The sequence below is a fragment of the Phocoena phocoena genome, chromosome 3, assembly GCF_963924675.1.
Source record: "Phocoena phocoena chromosome 3, mPhoPho1.1, whole genome shotgun sequence".
Classification (NCBI taxonomy): Eukaryota; Metazoa; Chordata; class Mammalia; order Artiodactyla; family Phocoenidae; genus Phocoena; species Phocoena phocoena.
In genome coordinates this window covers 163396081-163423694 of record NC_089221.1, presented here as the reverse complement: position 1 = coordinate 163423694, position 27614 = coordinate 163396081, and the positions used below count along the sequence as shown (strand labels likewise).

Here is a 27614-nt window from a genome sequence, read left to right as displayed (position 1 = left end):
AAGCTTGTGGGCCTAGAGCCTGTGCTCCGCAACGAGAAGCCACCACAATGAGAAGCCTGCACACCACAACAAAGAGTAGCCCCCACTTGCGCACAACCGGCCCCCATGCACAGCAACGAAGACCCAACGCAGCCAGAAATAAAAAATAAATTAATTAATTAAAAAAAAAGAAAAAAGAAATGGATAACGCAAGAGGGATACTCTGACTCTTCCTGAAAGCAGGAAAGAAATCTCTTACGTGAAGGGTCTACTGCTTGCATGTGGAGGTAGCAGGATACCCTTATGACCCAAGATAGAGAATTCTGGTGAAGAAGCCTATAGAAATGAACCCTGTTACTTCTTTAATTCACTACCCCAAGCCCAAACTCTGTTTAGATTCTTCACTAATTGGGTACCCAAAACCTAAGTTTCTTTGTCCTGTCAATTCCACACAAGTTTATTATTTCTTTGTCTAAAAAGTACAAAAGCTGCCTGCTTTGGCTACTTCTTAGGTCCCATTTCTATGGGACTTCCATGCGCATGAATTAAAATGTTTTCTTTTCTCATGTTAATCTGTCTGCTATCAATTTTATTATTAGTTTAGCCACAAGAACTCAACACAGGTAGAGGGAGAAATTTCCCCCTCCTAACAATATATATACTATGTTAAGCGTAGTTGTTAGTTTTCACAAATGAATAGTTATACCACCATCAAGATGGAGGACACTGTCACCCCAAAAGAACTCTCCTGTTTGTACTGAACCCTTCCCACCCTTAACCACTGATCTGTTTTAGCTTCCTATATCGTTGCCTCTTCCTGAATGTCATACAAATTGACCAGCATATTGCCTTGAGTCTTAATGGAAAATTTGACTCTGTATCTGTAAAACTGCATATTGATACAAACTTTGTGTTCTTCTGAGTTTGCGATTTTTGACATTGCCCAGAAGAGTGGCACACATTATGCTTTCAAAACTGAGAGATTTCATTGTCATAGCTATATGAATTAAGTTAAGACTCCATGCTTAACTTTCTTCATTTGTATGTGGGAGGAATGATGGGGACAGATCAAATGAGATATTAATAATTGTAAAGTCACATGTCAACACTGCTAAGAAAGCATAAATTAGTACTGAAAAATAAGGGGAGCAAGTTTGAACTTCCACCGCTGTCTAATGAAACCAAACTGTCACCTTTTACCCTACCTTCCATAACATGTGAAAATGTAAACACGGATATGATCCCTGAAAACAGAAAAAAAATGAGCTTTGAGGGCTTTGTGCATAAACCTCCCAGCTACTCCTCTTATAAGAAGGCATAGAAAATATCCTAGTTTGAGGACGTCAAATATACCTCTTTTCCCACTCCATTCAGATATTACTCAAAATGATACCTCTGATTGCAGCTTACCTCATTTACTCCTTGGATAACTGCCCTCTAAACAGCCATAGCTATTTTTGGTGTTTCAATGAGGAAATCATATTGGACTTGCACAGATATCACTCTACTCATAGGAAAACTAATGATGAGCTACAGCTGTGCAGATGACCTTTACTCAAACCCAAAGGAACTCGAAAGTTTCATGGGGTACAAATTGTGTCCGTCGGTCTAAAATAGCAGCAAAATGATAATGCCAAATCAAAAGGCAATTTCAATTCCCTTCAAATGCTAATCAGAAACATAAATACTATGAAAACTGATAGCCAAAAGCAAAGGGGAAACTCACATCCCAGATACCCATGTCCAAACTCATGATCAAACAGCACATGCACTAAAACTTTTAACCATGGCTAAAATGAAGATGAACCATGTCTATACCAACCACTGCTGCTAATCCCAAGAACGCAGGACTGAAGTATTGTTTACATCCACATCCAAGCAGTTCCTCAGTATCTTAAGATGTTAGATGGAAAAATGATCAGTGGTGACATCCTCACTCACTGAGGCCACTACCCTCCATAAAAAAGATATACAACATACCCTCCCTTCCCTATCATCTCACCTGTCATCCTTTCCTTTCCTACACTTATATTCTTTTATAAAAGCAAAGGTTTCTTATTTAACCATCTCTCTTTTCCTACAAAAATATAAGCACCCAGAAGTTCAAGAACTTCTTTTATACTTCCATATCCAGAGCCTAGAGTGCCTGGAAAATTTTTGCTAAACTGTATATGTTTTCAGTCTACACTGCCTGGCATATGAGGAATGTTGAAAAATTAGCATCAAGAGATTAGTCTCTGAGCAAGAAGGTTTCACTGGACCAGGTATCCTGACTTTTTCCTTTGCTTGGTTTGTGTTCTCTGAAAAGTTGTAAGCTTCACTTGACTCATAAAGAAATAACAGAAGAAAATCTAATTTGCTAAGGAGTTTGTCATTACAAATACATATTTTAAGTGTGTACTTCTTTTAAAATCATCCAGTACACTGCAGGAAATATTTCAGTATTTAGACAAGAAAGGCAAAACCTGTTTCAGATGACTGGGAGCTGGCCTCACACTCCCCACAAGGCCTAGATATATCCTGTTGAAGAGAAAAATGTGACACACATCCATCACCAGACAAAGCTACTCTGTGACCATGATGGATCAAAATGAAAACAAAGACAAAATGAAAACCGTATCTCTATAAATAATAAAAGAGAACAGATTCTAAAGTTTTTGTTTTGTTTTTTGTTTTTTCTGGCCACACCAGAGAAACAGGATCTTAGTTGCAGCTTGCAGGATCTTAGTTCCCCAACCAGGGACTGAACCGGGGCCCTCGGCAGTGAAAGTGCGGAGTCATAACCACTGGACTGCCAGGGAATTCCCTAAAGATTTTAAATGACCCAAATTCCCCTCTTCTCACTAATGATTGGTACTTCTTAAAAATTAACTTCAGGGCTTCCCTGGTGGCACAGTGGTTGAGAGTCTGCCTGCCGATGCAGGGGACACGGGTTTGTGCCCTGTTCCGGGAAGATCCCACATGCTGCGGAGCGGCTGGGCCCGTGAGCCATGGCTGCTGAGCCTGCGCATCTGGAGCCTGTGCTCCGCAACGGGAGAGGCCACAACAGGGAGAGGCCCGCGTACCGCAAAAAAAAAAAAAAAAAAAAAAAAAAAAAAAAAATTAACTTCAACATCATGCCATTCTTTCTGCCTTGTTAGATAATAACTATTACGATTACCCATGACAGAATTTGGCTCACTTCTTCATAGCATCCAATGTAGAATAATGTCTTGCTTCCTTGAATAGCAATCAAATCATCTAACACAAGTCAAAATCCAATAGGAAGTCCTCAAGTGCACCGTTACTGTTACACCCCACATTTTGTGGTCATTCCTAGTATGAGAACTCATTACACCCCTCCTTCTCCTTGACAACAGACGTGATCATGGTGGTCTTGGCAAAATGAGACAGAAAACACCACGATTTAAGTGCTTGGTGTTATGAATGAAGAAGAAACTAGTCTCATGACAGAAATTATAAGTATAAAAGAATAAAAAATTAAAAGTGCCTGAGGTAAAAATACCTGCCCTTGTATGCACAATAATACTGACTCAATGTATAATGATTAGGTGGAGAAAATTACAAGTTGATCTGAAATTCTATAATTACAATGGGATATTTAATATACCCTCTCAGGAAATGAAAAACACAGTTATTTCCTAGCAGATGAGTGCTTGTTAAACAGCTAATAAAATATTTCTAAGAAAAAGCCACAAAAGCACTCATTACAGAAATTAATGCACATGCTTTGAATCATATACAATCAAAGAGAACTGAAAACATATTCAGGGATTACACTCAGATGTGAGTAAAAGGAAACACTGAGAATCTGCCTGATATGAGGAAGGTGCTGATTCTACACGGAAGGACTGGGTCTGAGCAGTCACTGCACAGTGAAGAACAGGAACAAACTCACAGGTAGTTCTTTTGGACTGCAACACAAAGGGGAATCAGGAGCACAAAGTCAACAGCAGTATTAACAGACCAAGGTGTTATTACAAATTAGAGCTTATATGAATACAGTCTAGAGAACAGTGTTCAGAGGATATTCTCAACCACGACAGCCTAAATTTCTTGCCAGGTGGACACAGTGGGCTTGCAGGAAAATCCAAACTGTGCTGAATCTTCTAGGTTGAACTTTGGAAAACACTGTGGAAGCCTACAGCTCTGATCAAATGGAAGTCAAACAGTCTGGTGGTTTTGAGGATATTCTCTTTTCCAGTTTTATTGAGAAATAATTGACATACAGCAATGTATAAATTTAAAGAGTACAGTATGATTTAACTTATATACATCATGAAAGGATTATCACAATAAGGTTAGTGAACATCCTTCACTTCATATAGATACAAAATTTTAAAGAAATAGAAAAAATTATTTTCCTTTTGATGAGAACTCTTAGGATTTACTCTCTTTAACAACTTTCTCATGTTGTACATTACATCCCTAGTACTAATTATTTTATAACAGGAAGTGAGTACCTTTTGACTGCCTTCCTTCAATTTCCCCTTCCCCCCACACCTTGCCTCTGGTAATCAGAAATCTGATCTCTTTATGAGTTTGTTTTTGAAATATAAATGACCTACAACACTGTTAGTCCCTGTTACACAACATGGTGTTTCGATATTCCTATACATTTCAATATGATCACTAATATAAGTTTAGTTACAATCTCTCACCATACAAAGATATAATTATTGACTATATTTCCCACACCTTAAACTTCATACCTGTGACTCATTTTGCAACTCTAAGTTTGCACCTCTTAGTCTCCCTCATCTATTTCTTTCCTCCCCTACCTCTTCTCCCTCTGCCAACTACGTGTTTGACACAGTATCTGTAACTCTGTTTCTGTTTTGCTATGTTTGTTTTTGTTGTTTTTTAGATTCCAAAAGTAAGTGAAATTATACAGTATTTGTCTTTCTCTGTCAGACTTATTTCACTTAGGATAATACCTTCTAGGCCCATGCACAATGTTGCAAATGGCAAAATTTCATTCTTTTTTATGGTTGAGTAATATTCCATGATATATTATAATATAAATATATACAATAATATATATATATATATATATGGATTAGATTGGTCCTTTGGGGACTGTAATTCCTGAACCTGGATGTCTGTTCCCTTAGCAGGTTACGGAAGTTCTTGACTATTATGTCTTCAAATATGTCTTCTGCCCATTTTCTCTCCTTTCTTTCTGGGACTCCTATAATGAGAATGTTAGTATGCTTCTTGTTGTCTCAGAAGTCTCAAACTCTCATTTTAAAAAAATTCTTTTTCCTTATTTTCTGTTCAGATTGAGTGATTTCCACTACTCTGTCGTCCAGTTGCTGATTCATTCCTCTGTATCATCTAATCTACTACTGATTCTTTCTAGTGTATTTAAAAGTATCACTTATTGTATTCTTCAACTGTTTGCTTCTTTGTATTTTTTAAATTTTTGTTAAAAATGACTAATTTCTCCCTCTGTTCACCCATTCTTCTCCCAAGTTCTTTGAGCATCTTTATGATCATTACCTTGAACAAGCAGATTGCTTATTTCTGCTTCCTTAGTTCTACTTCTGGGGTTTTATCTTGTTCCTTGTTTGGAACATATTCCTGTCACCTCACTTTGCCCAATTTGCTTTTTAAATTTCTATGTATTTGGCACATTGCTTGTTTCCAGACGTTGGAGAAGTGGCCTTTTGTAGGAGACGTTCTATGTGTGCCAGCAGTGCTCTCTCCTCTGGACACCAGAGGTATATGCTCTAGGTGTGCCCCCTATGTGGGTCCTTCTCGTGCAGCGGGCTGACTAGGTGTGGCTGCCCCTTGGTCCAGTTGGTTGCCAGGTCCTGCCTTGTGGGGAGGTTGCTGACTGTTAGTAGGTAGGGTCAGGACATGAAGTGGCTGGCTACAGAGCCCCAGGGGTTCTGAGGGCCAGTGCTGCCCCACTGGTGGGTGGAGCTAGTTTCCAGGGTGGGAGGTCATGGGCCTGGGACCCCCAAATCTACTGACAGCCTGGTGGTGATTGGGGCCAAATCCCAGGGTGGCTGGCTGAAGGGTCCAAGGTGTCTTAGAGTTGGTAGGTGGGGCTGAGGCCCAGGGGGTCCTGGGGTTAATGCCAGCTCACTGGTGGGTGGAGCCAGATCCTGAGGTCTTTGGCTGCAGTAAGCTGGGGGTCTCAGAGTTGGTGTCAGCCCACTGGTGAGCAGGGCTTATTTCTGTCACAGACGGCTACAAGGTCTGGGGTGTCCCAAAGCTGGTACTGGCCCACTGGTGAATGGGGCTGGATCCTGGTGTAGGCCCACTGGTATATTGGGTTGGGCCCCAACAGCTGGCTGTGGGGCCTCAGGGGTCCCAGAGCCAGTGCCAGGGCAACTGGGGGCTCAACGTGTCTTAAGGCAGCCGGCCATATGGTGGGTGGGGCTGCATCCCCACCTGGCTAGCTGCTTGGCCTGAGGTATCCCAATACTGGGGCCAACAGGCTGGTGGGTAGTGCACATCTCTTGTGCTAATAAGCTAGAAGGACAATTCCAAAACCACACTTGTCAGCACCAGTATCCTTGTGGACAGCCCCAAAAGGGCTGTCACAGTGTCTATGTCCCGAGAGTAAACACCAGTTGCCTCCTGCTTTTCCAGGAGTCTCTCCAAGATCAGCAGGTGGGTCAAACCTAGGCTCCTTTCAAATTACTGCTTTTGCCCTGGATTTTGGAGCACATGAGATGTTATGTGCATCCCTGAAGAGTGGAGTCTCTATTTCCTACAGCCCTCTGAGTATCCTGAAAGTAAGCCCTGCTGGTCTTCAAAGCCAAATGTTCTGGGGGCTTGTCTTTCCAGTGCAGGGCCCTTAGGCTGGGGAGCAAGATGTGGGGTTTGGACCCCCTTGCTCCTTGGGACAACTTCTGCAATTGTAATTATCCTCCTGTTTGTGGGTAATGGGTCTTGACTAACATTTCTCCACACTTCCTACTGGTCTTGTTGTGGGTCCTTCTTCCTATCTTTACATGTAGAAGATCTTTTCTGCTAGTGTTCAGGTCTTTCTCATCAATAGTTGCTTGGTAAACAGTTGTAATTTTGATGTGCCCATGGGAGGAGGTGAGCTCAGGGTCTTCCTACTCCACCGTCTTGGACTCTCTTCAGTTTTGAGAATATTCCTGACTGGCAGAGCAAAAAATGAGGAAAATGAGCTGGAAGCAAGTGTCTGCAAAGGCCCTATGCTTCTTGTATGTCTCTTTCCATACAAGTGGCTCCAAAATCTACCTAATCCTATTTCACATCTGCATTTCAAGTTACCTGTAAATTAGGCTTTGGTGAATTCTAACATGGGGCCATAAAAGCAACAGAATCTAGAAAATGTAATTCACAACATTACTCACATTGACGTAACAGAGTCAAAAAGGGTCCTCTCCAACTCTAAATTTTATTGTCCTCTCACAGGTCTCTCTCTCTTTTTTTTTTTTTTCAGTACGTGGGCCTCTCACTGCCGTGGCCTCTCCCGTCGCAGAGCACAGGCCCTGAACATGCAGGCCCAGTGGCCATTGCTCATGGGCCCAGCCGCTCCGTGGCATGTGGGACCCTCCTGGACCGGGGCACGAACCCGTGTCCCCTGCAATGGCAGGTGGACCCTCAACCACTGCGCCACCAGGGAAGCCCTCACAGGTCTCTCTTAATGCAAATTCCATAGCCCAAATCTCAGCCAGAAGGAATGACAAATAACAAAGGACAAAAGATGAAAACAATAATTCACATGAGAGTATATGATGAACTTTGCATACTTACAAATATATGCCAACTCATTGTTAGCAAAGAAATGGAATAAAGCTCTTCAGGCCAATGAAAAGTTAGTTTTCTCTTAAGAAGTAAAGGTGGAATATGTATATAATGTATAAGGGATGTTGAGTACTTGCTGCAGGAGGCCAGTACAATAAACAGACAAGTACCAAAGTGTCATTTTTCAGTGTTCTCTTATTTGCAGAAGAGTATTATATAAAAATTAACCCCACTTACATATTAGAAATGGACTTCAATTCACCCATGGATCAAAGAGTCTTCAAAATAAAAACAAAAATTTTACTGAGTAAAGGATAAAATTACCTATCAAACTTAGGAACAATTGCCTAAAGAGTACCTACAGAATTATCTTACCTCAGTATTTACTTGCAAAAGTAAGTACTACTCCATACTACAGATAATAACTTTAAGAATGTGCCACTGATAAAGACAATATATGTTTAAAGTTTATAACACTTCTTCCAGACTGTAACTTTGAGTATTCTACATGAATTAATTTGTACCAGGCTTACCCATATTACTTACATTAACATGAGTTTTTTCCAGTGCAGTTTTCACATGACTACAAAAATATTTGTTTCAACTGAATAGTTTGTTTTACTTTTCAGTTACTTGCTATCTATCCAGTGTACATTCTCACATGGTTTTGTAAGGATGTAGGGCAAATGAAGGTTTTCATATATTGTTTATATTTAACAGAATTCTCTCTAGAGTGAGTTCTTTCCCAAGAAAATGGGACTGAAAACCTCCCCAATTCCTCATGCTTACATGGTGTGCACCATCTTGTGTCCTTAAAACGTTGTGTGATAAAGGCTTTCCAATATTCCTTACGTTCAGTTTCTGGTAAGAGTTCACATATTTGAACATAATAGGAATTGCTGAGGGCTTTACCATACAGTTTGCATTCACAGGGTTTCTCTCCAGTGTGAATTCTTTTTTTTGTATTCAGAATGAACTGGGACAACTGAAGGTTCTCCTACATTCCTGACATTCATAGGCCTACTTTCCATTATGAGTGTTTTCATGGTTTTGAACAGAACTGGGACAATCGAAGACTTTCCTATAATTTTCACATTCGTGTGGTTTCTCTCCAGTGTGAGTTCTTTCATGATTTCATAATGAACTGAAAAAACTCAAAGGCCTTCCCACATTCCTTACACTATTAGGTCCATCTCCAGTGTGCTTCACCACATGTCTTGAAAATTTAGTGACAGAACTGAAGGCTTTCCCAAGCGCTACTCTCCAATATGAGTTCTTTCATGATTTCGTAAAGAACGGAGATGACTGAAGGCTTTACTACAATTCTTACATTCATACGGTTTCTCTCCAGTGTGAGTTCTTTCATGGTTTTGTAATGAACTGGGACAATCGAAGGCTTTCCCACATTTCTTACATGTGTAAGGTGCAACTCCAGTGTGTTTTATCATGTGTAAACGAAATTTTGAGAGAAAAATGAATGCTTTCCCACATTCCTTACATCCATAGGGTTTCTCTCCACTATGAGTTCTTTCATGACTTCAAAGGGAACTGAGATAACTGACGGCTTTACCACATTGTTTACATTGATAGGGTTTCTCCCCAGTATGACTTTCATGTTTTTGAAGGAAACTGGGATAACTGAAGGCTTTACCACATTCCTTACATGCATGAGGTTTCTCTCCAGTATGAGTTCTTTCATGTCTTCGAAGGGACCTAGGAGTACTGAAGGCTTTACAACATTCCTTACATTCATAGGGCTTTTCTACACTGTGAATCCTTTCATGACTTCGAAAGTAATTGGGACAATCAAAGACTTTCTCACACTCCTTATATTTATAAGGTCCATCTCCAGTGTGCTTCATCACGTGTCTTTGAAATTTGATGAGAGAACTGAAGGCTTTCTCACATTCTTTACATTCATAAGGTTTCTCTCCATCATGACTTCTTTCATGTTTTCGACAGGAATATGGACAACTGAAGGCTTTACCACATTTTTTACATTCATAAGGCTTTTCTCCACTGTGTCTCCTTTCATGGCTTTGAAAGGATCTGGGACAACTGAAGGCTTTACCACATTGCCTACACTCATAGGGTTTCTCTCCACTATGACTTTTTTCATGTCTGCAAATGGAAGTGGGCCAATTGAAAGTCTTCCCACATTGTTTACATTTATAAGGCTTCTCTCCTGTGTGAGTCCTTACATGTATTTGAAATGAACTGGGAGTAATGAATGCTTTCTTACATTCCTTACATTTATAAGGTCCATCTCCAGAGTGACTTATCATGTGTGCGAAGGCTTGAGAGAAAAATAAAACCTTTTCCACAATCCTTACATTCATAGGGTTTCTCTCCAGTATGATTTCTTTCATGTTTTCGAAGAGAACTGGAATAACTGAATGCTTTACTACATCTTTTACATTCATAGAATTTCTTTCCATTGTGATTTCTTTCATGGTTTTGTAATCCTACACGGGAAATAAAAGATTTACCACATTGCTTACATTCATAGGGTTTCTCTCCTGTGTGAATCCTTTCATGTATTTGAAAAGTTCGACGATATCTAAAGGCTTTTCCACATTGTTTACATTGATAGGGTTTCTCTCCCATGTGGGTTTTTTCATGTATTTGTAGTGCACTTAAAAAAGTAAAGACTTTCCCACATTCCTTACATTTATAAGGAGCATCTCCAGTGTGTGTTATCATGTGTCTCCGAAAGGTTGTGAGCCACTTAAAGGGTTTCCCACATTCCTTACATTTATAAGGAGTATCTCCAGTGTGCATTATCATGTGTCTTTGAAAGGTTGTAAGCCACATAAAGGATTTCCCACATTCTTTACATTCATAGGGCTTTTCTCTTGTATGAATCCTTTTATGTGTTTGAAAGGATGTGCGAAAACGAAAAGCTTTCCCACATTCCTTACATTTATAGTTCTCCTGTCCACTGTGTTTTCTTTCATGTTTTTCAAAACACTGAAGATAACTGAAGGCTTTACCACGTTCCTTACATTTATATGGCTTCTCTTCATATTTCTGATACTCATACAGTTTGTGCCCACTATGACGGTTGATATGCCTATTAAGGGATGAATGATGCATAAAGACTTTTCCACATGCACTGCATTCATGTAGTTTCACTCCAGTAGTTTTCTTCTTCAGACTGAGTTTTGGAATAAGGCTGAAGTTTCCTGCACACTGACTACCCTCTTTACTTTCACAGAGTCTCTCTACAACATGACTTCTGTAAAAAATGAGAATCGCGTTAGTAATGATTTCTTTACCAACAATTTAATATTTATTAGTAGGATATTTGAACTACATTTTTATGATCTATAGCAAAAGTGTAGGTTATCTCCCTTCCCTGAATTGTTTTTGATTGAATATAAGAAATGCCCTGCAAGAAGACTTCACTCTTGGAATTATCAAAACACTGATATTCACATATAGGGCTTGTTAATACTGTTTCCAAGAGAACTATTTTCCAAACACTTAGTATCTATGTCACATATTAGAAAGTATCTGGGGGAAAGTTTTTCTGAGAATAAATAAATGTCAAGCAGGCATTATGTGTTTAGGTCCCTTCTTTTAAAATTTCATCACATACCAGGACCCTCATATAAGGCACTACTTTCTGTTTTGAGTGTGACTTACCTTAGTTTTCTCCCCTGGTTTTTGTACTGATCTTCAATGTCATGATCCTCCCATTTTTTCCCTAAATTGCAGATGCAGAAAAACGAATCCAAAATATTAGAAATTATAAAATAATTATTAGATTCTATATTCATTGTTGGCTGTGACCAGGTCTAGTTTATATACCAACATCCTTCCTTCCACATAGGACATCTTAGAAGACCATCAATGAGCAAGAAACATTTGTTCCCTAACTGACAAAGTAAAGGAAAGCTGTCACCCTTACCTACTGAGGCCAGGTTTCTGAAGGTTTCCTGCATCACATCTCTGTAGAGTTTCTTCTGTGAAGGATTCAGTAAAGCCCACTCCTCCAGGGTGAAATTCACAGCCACATCTTCAATGGCTACCGAGTCCTAAAATACCCCAAATATGTGTATAGCAGGATGAATGACACTGACAGGACTAGACATCTATACACCATTTTTGTTTTGTTTTGTGTTTATTTTTGGCTGCTTTGGGTCTTCCTCTAGTTGCAGCAAGCAGGGGCTACTCTTCATTGCAGCGCGCAGGCTTCCCATTGTGGTGGCTTCTCTTGTTGCAGAGCACAGGCTCTAGGCGCGCGGGCTTCAGTAGTCGTGGCACATGGGCTCTAGAGCGCAGGCTCAGTAGTTGTGGCACACGGGCTTAGTTGCTCCGTGGCATGTGGGATCTTCCTGGGCCAGGGATCGAACCCATGTCCCCTGAATTGGCAGGCAGTTTCTTAACTGCTGTGCCACAGGGAAGCCACATACACTATTTATATGAAGGTTATGTATGATTCTGTCATATCCAAACATTTATTCTATGACTTGATCATCAGGAACTTACTCTGTCTCTACTTCCTCACAAATTTAGCAGCATAATGAACATGGAAATATTTACTCTGATCACATTACATCTCATTTCTCACTAACAGCAGGGTCCAGAACATGTTGGGAAATGACAGACATGATATACAAATGAAACAAATGTTACCATTTTAAGACCATCAATACTTTTGAAGAAAAACTCTTTCATCTCCTTCCTTTTTACATACCATTTTTAGCACTTATGAGGCAGAGGGTCAAATCTGCACAAACTTTTATGAATAAGAACATAGTGCTGAACTGGAAGCTTTTTCTTCTATTCCCATCACCAAACAAGAGTCCAAGAAAACTGTAAAACTTTTAATAGGATCCAGCTGGCCAATCTGGCCGTAAAGTAATCCAGGCCTTTATAAGTAGTCAGATGTAGGTGACAAAAAAAAAATTTCTTGTGGGGAAATAGTGCTGTTAACTTGTGTAATATTTACCACAGATTCAGTTTTTCCTTTCTCTTTGATCTGATGCACTAGAAAGTTAATTGGCGCAGACAGTAGGAAGATAGCATGAAAACACAGACCACAAAATTCCTATAGTCATGTACCTCAGGGCTGCTTAAGAGGCATACATAGCCACACAGAGTGAGACAATATGCCAGAAGATCTCTTTATGGCAGATCTAGAACACAGTGCCCTGTGCCTTTCTAACCTTGAGGAACAGATTAAGAGTTGTAGATTGCAAGTGCATTCACTGAAAATCACAAGGGTTTGATGGTGAATCTGCCCAAAAGTATGAAATACACAAAGGATTCAACAGTGTTTTCCTCCTAAAGAACATAAAATCTCCATTTTCAAATTGCAGGAGGAAGTTATTTCCTGACCAGCCACTCTAGAGGCTGCCCTGCCAACTTCTCTAATTTCCAAGCTCCAACAAGGTTTACAGGAACATGACAGCTTGACCCCTGGGGATAGGAATTCCTTTGCTGATGACAGTACACATTGCCAATAGTGTATGAAAGGTTTTATTACCTAAATAATTGAGGTATCTGAGGAAAGTAAGGCAGGCCTCTCCAGAGCTTTCAAGAAATGGCTTCACAAGCAAGGAAAGGTAATTGGACTTTTAAAAACTGAAGTTAGGGGCTGGGTTAGAATGAGGGTTCACACACAAGAGCAGGATCTTAGGAGGACTGAATCTCTTGCCACTGCCAATGGAAGAAGGACTAAGGCTTTCTGATCACTTTGTATAGATGTGGGTAAAAGTGTAAAGAGAATGAATGAGGTTTTAAAGCAGTCAGCAATCATCAAAAATTGAAGACAGAGACTTACAGGTTCTAATCTGGCATTTAAGGAGCTTAGAAGTCATCATTCCTGGCCTCAAAGAAAAAAAATGAAAAAAACTTGAACAAGTCTTCTTAGACCCATCAGAGCATTGAGGTCACAGGCAAAACACTCTCTCTAAAACTGGGAAAGAAGAAATAAAGATGGCATGTAAAAATAAGCACCAGGGACTTCCCTGGTGGTCCAGTGGTTAACACTTCGCCTTCCAATGTAGGGGGCGCAGGTTTGATCCCTGGTTGGGGAGCTAATATATGCCTCGTGGCCAAAAAACCAAAACATAAAAATAGAAATAATATCATAACAAAATTCAATAAAGACTTTTAAAAATGTCCACATCAAAAAAAAGTAATAATAATAAAAAATACCAAATACTCTGTTCTTAACAAGGCCTGTACTGAAAACAATATATTTCACCAGAGGCTAACACAAAGTCAAAAATACAAAAACAAAACAAACAAGACAGAACACAATATCCATGAACTGTACAGCAATGACAGGTTTAAAATACACAAAATGGGAATATCTGAAAAAAGAAAGGATACACAGAAAGGAACAGAAAAAATGAAGTAATAATCATTGAGATTTTCCTAAAATTAATCATAAATGGCATGCTGTAGATCCAAAAAGCTTAAAGAACACTAAACGTCAAAAATGCATACCAAGGGCTTCCCTAGTGGTGCAGTGGTTGAGAGTCCACCTGCTGATGCAGTGGACACGGGTTCATGCCCCGGTCCAGGAAGATCCCACATGCCGCGGAGCAGCTAGGCCTGTAAGCCATGGTCTCTGAGACTGCACGTCCGGAGCCTGTGCGTCCGGAGCCTGTGCTCTGCAAGGGGAGAGGCCACAACAGTGAGAGGCCTGCGTACCACAAAAAAAAAAAAAAAAAAAAAAAAAAAAAATGCATACCAAGTATATAATATTCTAACTAGAGAAAAATCAAAGAGAAAGAGAATATAGTGAGAAAAAGCCAGAGGGGAAACCCACCTTACTTATAGAGAAAAACGATTAGAATTAAATCAGACTTCTTTTCAGAAACCATGCAAGCAGGAAGAGAGTAGAGTGAAATATTTACATTTTTGAAAGAAAAAACTACTCTTCTACTTTTCAAAACTAAAACCTGGTCTGCAGAAAATATTAATTATAATAAAATTGATTGACATCTAGTCAAGATAACAGAGAAGAGAAGGCAAAACAGAAATAATATCAGAAATGAAAGGAGGGGGGAAATGAACATAAAAAGATTTGATACAATTCAACATCCATTTATGGTAACAAACTAATAATAGAAGGGAACTCTCTGTCCTTGAGAAAAATGTCTACAGGACACCTGCAGCTAACATCATACTTAGATACAACACCCAAAACAAACAAACCAACCATGAAAGGAAAAAATGATGTCTCACTTTATTAAAAGGAAAATTCCTGTGCTGGGAAAGTGTTAAGACAATGAAAAGACAAGTCACAGACTAGGAGAATGTCTTTGTAACACACATATCTGATAAACGACTGGTATCCAGAATATACATAGAATTCTTGGGGACTTCCCTGGTGGTGCAGTGGATAAGACTATGTGCTTCCCAACGCAGGGGGGCCCGAGTTCGATCCCTGGTCAGGGCACTAGATCCCAAATGCATGCTACAATTAAGAGTTTGCATGCCACAACTAAGGAGCCCATGTACTGCAACTAAGGAGCCTGCAAGCTGCAACTCAGACCCAGTGCAACCAAATAAATAAATAATTTTTTAAAAACCCCAAACCAAAATATATATATATAATTCTTAAAACTCAACAGTAAGAAGACAAACAACTCAATTAAAAATGGGAAAAAGATCTGAACAGACACCACACCAAACAAGATATACAGATGGGAAATAAGCAACATGAAAACATGCTCAACAAATGTCTTTGGGAAATTACAAAAAAAACCAACAATGATATGTCACTACACACTTATTAAATGGCTAAATTCAAAACACTCAGAACACCAGATATCAGTGAAGATGTTGAAGCTGCTGGTAATCCTCATTCCTTGGTGGTGGGAATGAAATTTGGTATGCCTACATTGGAAGATAAGAATTTTCCATCAATACTTAATATACTCTTATAGTAAGATCCAGCAATCACATTCCTTGGTAGAGACCTAAATTAGTGGAAACCTTAAGTACACAAAAAAGCCTACACATGAATGTTTCTAGGTGTTTTATTCATAATGGGCAAGAGTTAGAGTTAAGCATGATGTCCTTCAAGAGTCGAATGGATAAAAAATCAGTGTCGTTCCCACTGTAATAAGATGAAATATTGTTCAGTGAAAAAATGAAATGAGGTATCAAACCATGAAAACACATGAAGGAATCTTAAAAGTACATTGCTAAGTGAAAGAAGCCAATCTGACAAGGCAACACAAGATTCCAAGTATTTGACATTCTGGAAAAGACATTATTATGAGCCAGAAAAAGATCTTTGGTTCTGAAGGATTTGGGGGTTGAAGGGAGAGATGAATGAATAGATGAAGCATAAGGGACTTTGAGGGAACTGATACTACTCTACAGGATAGAGAAATGATGGATACGTTTCAATAAACATTTACCAAAACCCATAGATCCTATAACACAAAGAGTCATTGATAATAAAAACTGTGGACTTTAGCGCATCACTATTGGTTCAGTAATTGTTATAAATGTACTGTGGTAATACAAGATGTATAAAACAGTGCATACTGTGTGGATGCAGAGGGGTTATGTGGGAACTACTAAGGAAAAGAATTACAGGACCACAATGTTCAAGAGATAAAGGAATCCAAAGGAAAGAAAAGCAAATATTTGAATCAGCTGAGATAAGCACACTGCTTCCCTACCGTTCAAAACGAAAATCCACATTCAGAAAGTTAAATACATTCTTAAAATTGTGGTCCAGACACTCCCAACTGAGATAGAACCCCTAGAAGTGAGTCAGTCCCTGGTGAAGAAGGGTAGGGACCCAAAATAAACTCTGGCAGCTGCACATACTCTTCTCTTGCCTGGCCACGTGTGAGCCCTTCCTCTCCCAGGCTTCCATTCTCACAAGTGAGGAATTTCTCAGCAGGTTCCGACCCAAATGAACTGCCAAATTCATAAACCCTTTGTCAGGGAGACAGAACACCAACCTCCATAGACTTTCCTGTGCACAAATTACACTGAATGCGCCAACATTTATGGATGCAACACTTAGGCATACATCTGCACCTGAAGAAACCACTATTACAACTGCAGAAAGAAATCACCGAGTCTCCTCCACTTACCCAGGTGCACTTGAACCCCCATCTTTCCAGGGCTCTGCACCTTCTCTCAGCATAAAGGCTCCTTCTGTAGTGGGTGTGAGCAGGTGAGAAAACCTACAAGGAGAGGTTCCCCAGGAAGAACCAATTGGCCTTCACTTCTACCTCTCTGTGCACGCTCAGAGAGGGCCTTGGTTTGGCTCACCCACCACAGGTCATACTCAACACTGGAGTTACTTGGCACCACTATTACATTTTAATGACACAAACACACTGACCAATCCAGCAAATTCACTCAGACTCAGTGTTTATGTGGAAAGGAGGAAAGAAAACTGGAACGTACTTTACTAGTTCAACCAGAAAATCCCAAACATATATTCCTTTCAGCAAAGAAGATGTCAGTTAATTATTATTTCATGGCAAGACTTGTTTTGTAATTAATTAATCATACTTGAACACTTCTGGTCTGCAAGTCTAAACCCTGGAATTTCATTTGAAATCATCCAAAAGTAATGAACAGCCCTCTGAAACAACTACAGTCAGGGTAAGAGGGAGTGAAACCAGTATCTTAAGTGAAATGCAATACTGGAACCTTTCTTTTCACCCCTGAAATTCACCTCTTTTTTTTTGCCTCTTTGGAAATGTTTTATGCTATCTTTCGAGCCTATTGATTAAATAAAAATGTATTTACCCCTACTGAAAACGAACACTTAAAGCAATAAATCTTTTCAGGTCAACAAAAGCAGGGATGGGCAAGGCTGACAGAACAGATCACCCAGGAAAGTTTCAAAAAGGAACCTCCAACCAAAGGATTTTCCGTAGGATGTCTGGGCCCAGGAAAGATCCTGGGACGAGAGGCACAAGGATTTCATACAACATAGTTCCTTCCAGGCGGTCATTCTCGGCTTTCCTTTCATGTAAAATACACACAAAAAAATAAAGCTTTCAAAATCAGCCCATCCGTGGCTCTACTTAAGAAGGATAAACAATTAAAATATTGAGGCTATCTGAAATGTACCACGGCGGACAAACAGTAGAATATGTTGTGAATCAGAGAGAGGAAACTGGCGTTTGGGAATATGAAAGGGATTTTTAAATTTAGGGATTTATCGCCAACCCTAGGAAGAGCTACGCTGGTAAAACAGGGTTGTGGATTTGAGACCCCGCTCCCACCAAATTTGAAAAACTCAAGAGAAAACGTGTCGCGCTGGGGAGAAAGGAGGGAATGGGGACCTCACACACCACAGCTCCTCCCACGCCTATGACCCAGACCCCGAGTCTAACGACCCTCCCGCGGTCACCGCACAACCTGGGGGAGACGGGGGGCTGCGGGCGCAGAGCTGCGCAGAGAGGCTCCGGGGTCAGGGCCGACGTCGCCGCGCACCAAGGGACGGGACAGGACGCCCGGGGTCCCGGCTGCCGGCCCCGCCCCGCCCCCACGCTGCGAGCCGGAGCGGACTGAGGTCCGAGCGGCGCCCCGGGTGGGCTCGGGCCAGCGGACTCCGAAGTTGACCGCGGGGAGGCCCGGGTCCCGCCACGGCCGCTTCCGGCCGGTTCCCACCAGCCCCTCCTCTCCGTCTCCACATCCAGGGAAGCACACTCACCATTTCTAGGTTTCCTGGGTCTCCCCGAATCCTTCCTACGACTCCCACGACCCGTATAGATCACAGCACAACACAGCCTGCGGCAGAGGAAGAAAACCACTAGGGGAAGATAAGCATCCGGAGCAAAGCCAGAGCGGTTAGCTACAGCCCTTCCGTTGAGGGGCGTCACCCCACCCACAGGCCCCAGCGACCTCCCTGATTGGGCAGTTCCCAAGGCCTCGCCCCCTCGTGCCTGAGTGACAGCGGGGCGGGAGGACGCTTGGCTCAGGCGAAGAGGCTTCAGCCGTTGGTGGGTGACCTGTCCCCGCGGGAATATTTGAATTTAAACAGAGCTTATTCCTGTCCTAAGGCTGACTCTGTATCCCGCAGCTTGGTCGGAACGCGAGGTCACAGGTGTGCACAGGGAATTCCTCATTCAGTTTGAAGATGAAGCAAGTATAGACAAGAGGGCGCCCAGACCAGGACAAACTGCAACAAGAAGGCTTGGTGTAACTGGAACTGTGACCCTTGTTTAGAAACGTAGCCACTTCAGTGTGACATCACTATCTGTAATAAAGAGTCAGGCTCCGTTTTTTTGTTTGTTTGTTTGTTTTTGCGGTACGCGGGCCTCTCACTGTTATGGCCTCTCACGTTGCAGCGCACAGGCTCCGGACGCGCAGGCTCGGCCATGGCTCACGGGCCCAGCCGCTCCGCGGCATGTGGGATACTCCCGGACCGGGGCACGAAACCGTGTCCTCTGCACCGGCAGGTGGACTCTCAACCACTGCGCCACGAGCGAAGCCCTCAGGCTCCGTTTTAATCTTTGAAATTTGACAGCCTTGAGACTTCTACCCATCTCTTCCCCACCCCCACTCATTTGAGAAGAATCCCAGAGCGTTTGGCTCTAGTGGGGAGTTTGAACCCCACAGTCCTAGCTGGGGGAAGGGCCTCTTCTCTAAGCAGAGGGTGTGAGATGTGTCATTAAACTATCAGGTTTCATTAAATTCACATTTTACACTGGAAGGAAATTTATTTTAGATCAATGTTAGCTTGTGTCCCTAGAGAATTTTGAAATGTAAAAAGCTATAAGATCCCTAAAGCAATTGAATTCCTATTTTCACTAAAATAACAAAAAGAACAATAACAAACCGTAATATAAATGTGAGATGCACCTGGAAAGTCTTTTTACCCCTCCAAGCTCTACTTCGAGGTATAACTGACTAATAAAATGGTCTAATTTGAGGATGACAATACGATGATTTGAGATACTTATACTGTATTGTATAAATGAAATTTGCTAAGAGAGTGGATCTTAAGAGTTCTCAACACACACACGCACACACATACACACACACACACACACACATACACGATAACAATTTGAGGTGATGGATGTGTTAAATAACCTGGAAACTCTTAGATGTCTAAGAGCCTGAATTGCTTGCATTGCAAAACTCTTAACGCATTTATCCACTTATTTGCACGCTTTATTGAGATACAACACACATACTATACAATGGACCCTTTAATGTCTAAAACTCACTGGTTTTCAGTGAAACCGAATTCCCCTAAAACAAAGTTCCCTTACTGAGTTTATGATTAATCTCTTTATCCAAAACTTTATTCCCTTTCTCGTCCCCTCTGACCTAATCAACTAGAGTCAAATTGCTGCTGTAGATAACATCGTTAATGTACTAAAATTGTTATTACAGATATCATCATTAACGTACAAACAGAGGTTGTTTCTCCAGGGCAAGATAAGCTAACAGACCTCCAAGCCATGGACCACCTGGGCTGGGAATCCTAAAGGAGAGACATCCTGACTCCTGAAGCTATCATTAAGAAATGTCACAGAAGTGTCACAAGATGATGATTAATCCCAGCCTCTTTATTCTTCCCCTTAAAAAAACCCTTAACTCAAAGACCAAGCTGGAGTGGATATGAGACTTGCCTCCCACTCCCTTGCTTGGAACCCTGCAAATAAACCCTTACTTTGCTACAAACACCCACTGTCAGAGCTTTCTGTGCTGTGGGCACACGAGCCCTTGTTCATAGCATCAGTATATTCACAGGTAGATTCAATAATCACCACTACAGCCAATTTCTGAACATTTTCCTCACCTTAAAAAGAAACTCCTCTGCTCTCTTCTATTCCCTAGTGGGAACAAATCAAACAGCTATCTATCCAGTGATTTATATACAGGAAGTGTCTCTGGGGAAAAAAGAATGCAGGTGACCAAGTGTAATCTCTTTGTAAATATACTGAAAACTGAGCTCTTGGTAAATAGACTAATAACCTTTGAGAGAGAAGAGTCCTCACCAAAAGAATACTTTTATTAGGACATTTCTGGTTTAGTATTTTTTATGGTAAATAAATCATAATCACAGATTTATAGAAGAGCATGACTACTTTGAAAATGCCACATAAACTACTCAACTGAGTGTAAAATGGAAATTTATAGTGACCTGAGTTAAATCAATCACATTTTCACTCTGGAAACTGGGCTCAAGGGACACACAAAAAAAGTTGACAATGAGATATAATTTCCCTGATCACTTGACTTAAAATTGCAACTCACTGCCAAACCCATTTCTGATTCACCCTGGTCCTCTCCAGTATTTTTCATAATGCTCACGATTTCCTTATGTAGTGTGTAATTTATTCTTCATTGTTTATTGCCTCTCTTCATTGGAATATAAGATGCATGAGTAAAGGAATCTACTCTTGCTTCATTGATTTATACTAAACCCTTGAATAGTGACAAGTGTGCAACAAAGTGTTAACTGAATGCAGGCTGGAGCTATTATGCATCATGTGCAAAATGAAGCTATGGGAATTCAGATTGGGGTTAAGAGATTGCATTTGTATGAATTATAGAAGTTAAGAAGGAGAGAGAGGGCTTCCCTGGTGGCGCAGTGGTTAAGAATCCATCTGCTAATGCAGGGGACACGGGTTGGAGCCCCGGTCCGGGAAGATCCCACATGCTGCGGAGCAACTAAGCCTGTGCGCCACAACTACTGAGCCTACGCTCTAGAGCCCGCGAGCTACAACTACTGAAGCCCGCGCGCCTACAGCCTGTGCTTCCCAACAAGAGAAGCCACCGCAATGAGAAGCCTGCGCACTGCAACGAAGAGTAGCCCCCACTCACCACAACTAGAGAAAGTCCGTGCACAGCAATGAAGACCCAACACAGCCAAAAATAAATAAATAAAATAAATAATTTTTTTAAAAAAACCTCTGTGAAGAAGGAGAGAGGCAGGAGGAAGACAAGAAAAGAGATAAGACAATATGAAAGAAAAGGAAAAAGGAATTGATGGGAATGAGGAAAAGGAGAGGAAAACGTAGAGTATAGGATTAACTCATCTCTAGAGATCTTTTAGTTCTTGTCCTTATAATCATTGGTTGTTTATCTTCTTGGATCTCTAAGGAATTCTCTAAGAGACCCCTATACGTAACTACACTAAACCACATATTTCCCAAACATTTAAAAAGTGGATTTCTAGTTCCTGACACACAAAGAACTCATGAGAAAGAATGAATTCCCTGAAATCTACTACAAAATATTTTAATCTAATTCAATAGTAACATGAACAATAATCACAGTAAAATCATTTTGATGACAAACAAAAGTATTCTCATTTTTTAAAAAAATGAATGAAACCTTTTCTTTAAAATGAATGAATCTTTCTTTAAAGGTTGCATTCAAATTTTTATAAATCTGATACTTTTTTTAAAATTTCCAATAAAATTATGAAAATATAATTGAGAACACTAGTTCCTTGGTAACACATTACTTCTAGTCCACAACAGCTATAATTAGAGTTCACTGTTCTCCTTTTGACCTTGCAGAAACAATAAATGTTAATGAGGCACTCATTTTTTGTGTGGAGTTGTTCAGCAAAAAAACAAAACAAAAAACCATTAAAAATTCACCTGCTAACATGTGGGGTGCCCACAGACTTTACACAGAGAGTTGAATGCCTTACTCTCAATGATGCACAAAATATTCCCATGTTGACAAAATATAATCTTGTAGCTCCAACACCTTGTTATTAAAAACAAGATAATAAAAAGATTAAAAAAAAAACTCCTCTGTTCTTTAGCTATCACTCCCAATGTTCCCAATTTCTTCCTCCAGTCCCCATGCCTAGACAACCACTAATCTTTGTATCTATATAGATTTCCCTACTCAAGGCTTTCAAATGAATGGCATTATATAATATATGGTCTTTGTGATTGACTTCACTCACTTAGCATGATTTTTTCAAGGTACTCCCATGTTGTAGCATGTATCAACACTTCATTTGTGTTTACGGCCAAAAAATATTCCACTGGATGAATAAAACACATTGCATTTATCTATTCATCCATTAATGTACATTTGGAATTTTTCTATCTTTGGCTACTATGAATAATGCTGCTATACAATTCATGTACCGGGACTTCCCTGGTGGTGCAGTGGTTAAGAATCCGCCTGCCAATGCAGGGGACACAGGTTCCAGCCCTGGTCCAGGAAGATCCCACATGCCACAGAGCAACTAAGCCCGTGCGCCACAACTACTGAGCTTGCACTCTAGAGCCCACAAGCCACAACTACTGAAGCCTGTGTGCCTACAGCCCATGCTACGCAACAAGAGAAGCCACTGCAATGAGAAGCCTGCACACCGCAAAGAAGAGTAGCCTCCCGCTCACCACAACTAGAGAAAGCCCGTGCACAGCAATGAAGACCCAACACAGCCAAAAATAAATAAATAAATTTACTTTAAAAAAATAAATTAAATTCATGGGAGACGCAAGAGGGAGGGGATATGGGGATATATGTATACGTATAGCTGATTCACTTTGTTATACAGCAGAAACTAACACAACATTGTAAAGCAATTATACTCCAATAAAGATGTTAAAAAAATTCATGTACAAGTTTTTGTTTGAACATGTGTTGTTATTTCACTTGGGCATATAGGTAGAGAGAAATTGATGGATTATATGGTAATTCTAGGTTTAATATTTGAGGAACAGCCAGACTGTTTTCCAAAGTGACTGCACCAATTATTATTTGCACCACTCAGTTATGAGGGTTCCAGTTTCTCCATATATCCTCAACAACACTTGTTATGATTCTAGCTTTTTGATTCTAGCCATCCTAGTGGCTATGTAGTGATATTTCATTAGTGGGTTTTTTTTCCTTTTTTTTTTTTTTTGGCCATACCACGCAGCATGTGGGATCTTAGTTCCCCAACCAGGGATTAAACATGCTCCCTGCAGTGGAAGTGCAGTCTTAACTGCTGGACCGCCAGGGAAGTCCCTCATTAGTGTTTTGATTTGCATTTCCTTGATGACTAATGATATGCAGCCTTTTTTCATAGCTCCTGGTCATTTGTATATCGTTTTTGGACAAATATGTATGCAGATCCTTTGCCATTTTTAAACTGAGTTATTTGACTTTTATTATTAAGTAATAATAGTTCTTTATATTTTTCTATATAAGTCCTCTATCAGATATATGATATGCAAAGTTTTCTTCCATACTGTGGGCTGTGCTTTCACTCTTTTGCCTTAAAAACTTTACATTTAATTGTGGTAATATACACATATTATAAAATTTACTTTTTTTTTTTACTATATATAAAATAGATAAACAAGAAGATCCCACTGTATAGCACAGGGAACTATATTCAATATCTTGTAATAAGCCAGAATGGAAGAGAATCTGAAAAAGAAAAATAAAAGCATGGGGTAAATCTATAAGCACTGATCTATATGTGCTGCAGAATGATGTAGCTAAGTTAAAAATTTCCAATTTGCTGGGAATTCCTGGTGGTCCAGTGCTTAGGACTCCACGTTTTCACTGCCAAGGTCCTGCATTCCATCACTGGTCAGGGAAAAGAAAATTTCCAATTTGCAGTTATATATATATATATATGTTTCCATCATGGTTACCTCTACTGAGTAGGACTGAGGGTGCTGAAAAATGGTTAAATTTCTCCACACTTTGAAATGTTTATTATGTATGACTTTTTACACTTAATTATTATTTTTTTAATTTTAATTTTTTAATTTATTTATCTTTTGGCTGCATTGGGTCTTTGTTGCTGCACGCGGCCTTTCTCTCTAGTTGTGGTGAGCGGGGGCTACTCTTCGTTGCAGTGCGCGGGTTTCTTATTGCGGTGGCTTCTCTTGTTGCGGAGCATGGGCTCTAGGTGTGCAGGCTTCAGTAGTTACGGCGCGCGGGCTTCAGTAGTTGCGGTGCACGGGCTTCAGTAGTTGCGGCGCATGGGCTTAGTTGCTCCGAAGCATGTGGGATCTTCCCGGACCAGGGATTGAATCTGTGTCCCCTGCATTGGCAGGCGGATTCTTAGCCACTGCGCCACCAGGGAAGTCCCTACATTTAATTTTTAAATGTTTAATTAAGCAGGTAATTCATGACTACCAAAAATAAAAATAAAATAATAAATTAGTCATTTGACTATAAAGTATTAAAAATAAAATATGGGTACATTTTTTTTGTTTAGCATGATTTGTTTATTTTGTATATCAACTTTCAAAACCTCAGCCTGAGACATAGAGGTATGCCTGAAGACTCACTCCTGGCATGTCTTCTACCATTGGTGACTAAATTCCCCATGCTCCTGTAGATAATGACGTGATTTGTTGCTTATAAGTCTTTTCAGCACTTACGTAAAAAGAAGCTTAAATTGCTTCTTTTAAATTATTTAAATTATATATATTTTTGTTTCTTCCTCTTGAAATGCAAAGGTAATGTGGTTTACATTTTGAAATATGCTTGCTTTCTTGTTCATTTAAAATAAATCCTGGAAATTCCCTGGTGGTCCAGTGGTTAGGACTCTGTGCTTTCACTGTCAAGGGCCTGGGTTCAATCCCTGGTCAGGGAACTAAGATCCCTCAAGCCAAGCAGCTCCGCAAGCAAGCAAGCAAGCAAGCAAGAAATAAATAAATAAATAGATAAATAGATAGATAAATAAAATCCTAAATAAATAAATAGATAAATAAAATAAATCCTGTACATGTTTTCCTATCAATGGTGGTGTGCTACCAGCACATGTGAGCAAGAGCACTGGAAAGCTGCTGCTACAATCCCTAACCAGGCCACTCCTAGTCTGCAATGGCACCCAATGGGCAGCAGGATTAGTTAATCTCCAGGCAATCATGCTAGAGGATGCCCTGGGCAACAGTTGACCTCATCTGCACATTTTTACAGACTTTTAGGCCATTATCATGGTGTAGGTACTTGGTACCAAGAACAATGTTAACCAAATTTTTCTAAGTGGAGATCTGATTGCAATTAAAAACTATTTATTTGGGGTTTGTTAGGACTGCAGCCCGGGAGACACGGATTCAAGAAGCACTTGAATTGTGTTTTGCTAGACTACAGAATAGGGGTGGTTTATAAAGGCAAAAAGCTGCAAAGCTACGGTCAGTTACATAAATTGTTTGTCAAGAATTATAATTGGAGCTGACAGAAAGTGAGGGTACTTGTTATGCAAGGATTGGTTTGGGATGTGAAATGGTTGCACAGTTACCAGGGGAGACCTTGAGACAATAAGGTTGTAGCTGGCAGGTGTTGTTCTGAATATGGCTGGTGGTCCCTGGGTCTGGTTCAGTTCAAAGAAAGTTCAAGTTCTCAGTGGTAAAGAGATGTCTGAGATTAAATCCTCAATGGCCACCTGACTCCGTTTTAGTATGCCTGAATTGTGATTACTCGATTATAATTTCAATTTGTCATCAACAACAACTCCTTATCCAAGGGTGTCTCTTCGGGATAAAGCACTCTGAGATGATCTTGCCTCATAATCACACAAACACAAAGGTCACGTATCTCTGCACTTACTAAAAATCAAACTTCAGTGCTTCATTGCAATCCTCAGGCTGGTAAATTAGTTCAAATTTCTGAAACACATACTGACACCTCAGTTGCACTCGGGAGCCCAGAGAACAACCTGGGTGAGGGAGGCAGACTTTGCAGTGTCAAGAGGGTGAGGTGCCCTGTGTTCCCACGGGAGGATGTGAGCGACTTATTTGATTGCTTTTGTGGACAGACATGGAATGATACTATACTACAGACTGATAAGACTGTAATACAGTCATCCTTAGGTAACCAGGGGGGATTGGTTCCAGGAGACACTGACTATACCACAATCCACCGTTGCTCAAGTCCCATAGTAGGCCCTCTATATCCCCAGGTTCTGCATCCACAGATTCATCCAACGTCCAATGGAAATTTCAGTCTGAGTTCGGCTGAATGCTCCAACGCTAAACATGGGACTAGAGAGGACCGACTCTATATATGTTGAAAAAATCCGCATGTAAGTGGACCCTCGCAGTTCAAACTCATGTTTTGCAAGGGTCAACTGTACTATTCTGTAAAAGTACAATACTATACACTATAAAGTAATTATGTATATGCTAATTATATATAATATATTCTATTTACATATAGTATAAGCTAATTACATATAATGCTATACTACATACTACCTATGCTATGTACAGATAATATACTACATTTTACAGGTAATATACTACATTACAAAGTGTAATATACTACACTTTACTTTTTTTAGCTTTAAAAAATATATATTTTTTTATTTTAATTTTGGCTGCCTTGGGTCTTCATTGCTGCGCGCGGGCTTTCTCTAGTTGTGGCGAGCAGGGGTTACTCTTTGTTGCAGTGCGCGGGCTTCTCACCGCAGTGGCTTCTCTTGTTGCGGATCACGGGCTCTAGGTGCACGGGCTTCAGTAGTTGTGGCTCGCAGGCTCTAGAGCGCAGGCTCAGTAGTTGTGGCGCAGGGGCTTACTTGCTCTGTGGCATGTGGGATCTTCACAGACCAGGGCTGGAACCCGTGTCCCCTGCGTTGGCAGGTGGATTCTTAACCACTGCGCCACCAGGGAAGTCCTACGCCATTTTATATAAGAAAAACTTCTCAGGAGCATGAAGAGGTGAGGGTCAGGGTCTGCAATGCCAGGAGTTATCCTGTTCCAACCACTCACGCTGCTATAATCACTTTCAGAAAAGCACCCCTCACGATGTGACCCTTCCTCACTTTATTTTCCCATTGGAAGCTCAGTGAGGGCGACAAAGGTTTCTGTGTCCTCACTCGGCCTCCATGTCCTCTGGGAGGTCTCCTCCGTACGGTATCCATCACCCCCCAGGTCTCACCTGCGCACTGAGGTCGCTCCGGTCCGCCTCACAGGCCGTCCTCACCGAGCCCTTGATCGCTGTCCCCTACTTGAACTTCCACT

At 40.6% G+C, this 27614-nt stretch overlaps 1 protein-coding gene across 1 annotated transcript; it reads right to left on the bottom strand.

The window, feature by feature from the left end:
* Positions 1 to 8639: 8639 nt before the first annotated feature.
* On the bottom strand, positions 8640 to 27514 carry LOC136120399 (zinc finger protein 709-like). The gene is given in 8 exon segments (XM_065873812.1): positions 8640 to 8659; positions 8984 to 9109; positions 9263 to 10002; positions 10004 to 10951; positions 11362 to 11422; positions 11627 to 11753; positions 18012 to 18450; positions 27363 to 27514. Coding segments are annotated over 8 exon segments (2613 nt in total).
* Positions 27515 to 27614: the final 100 nt, after the last annotated feature.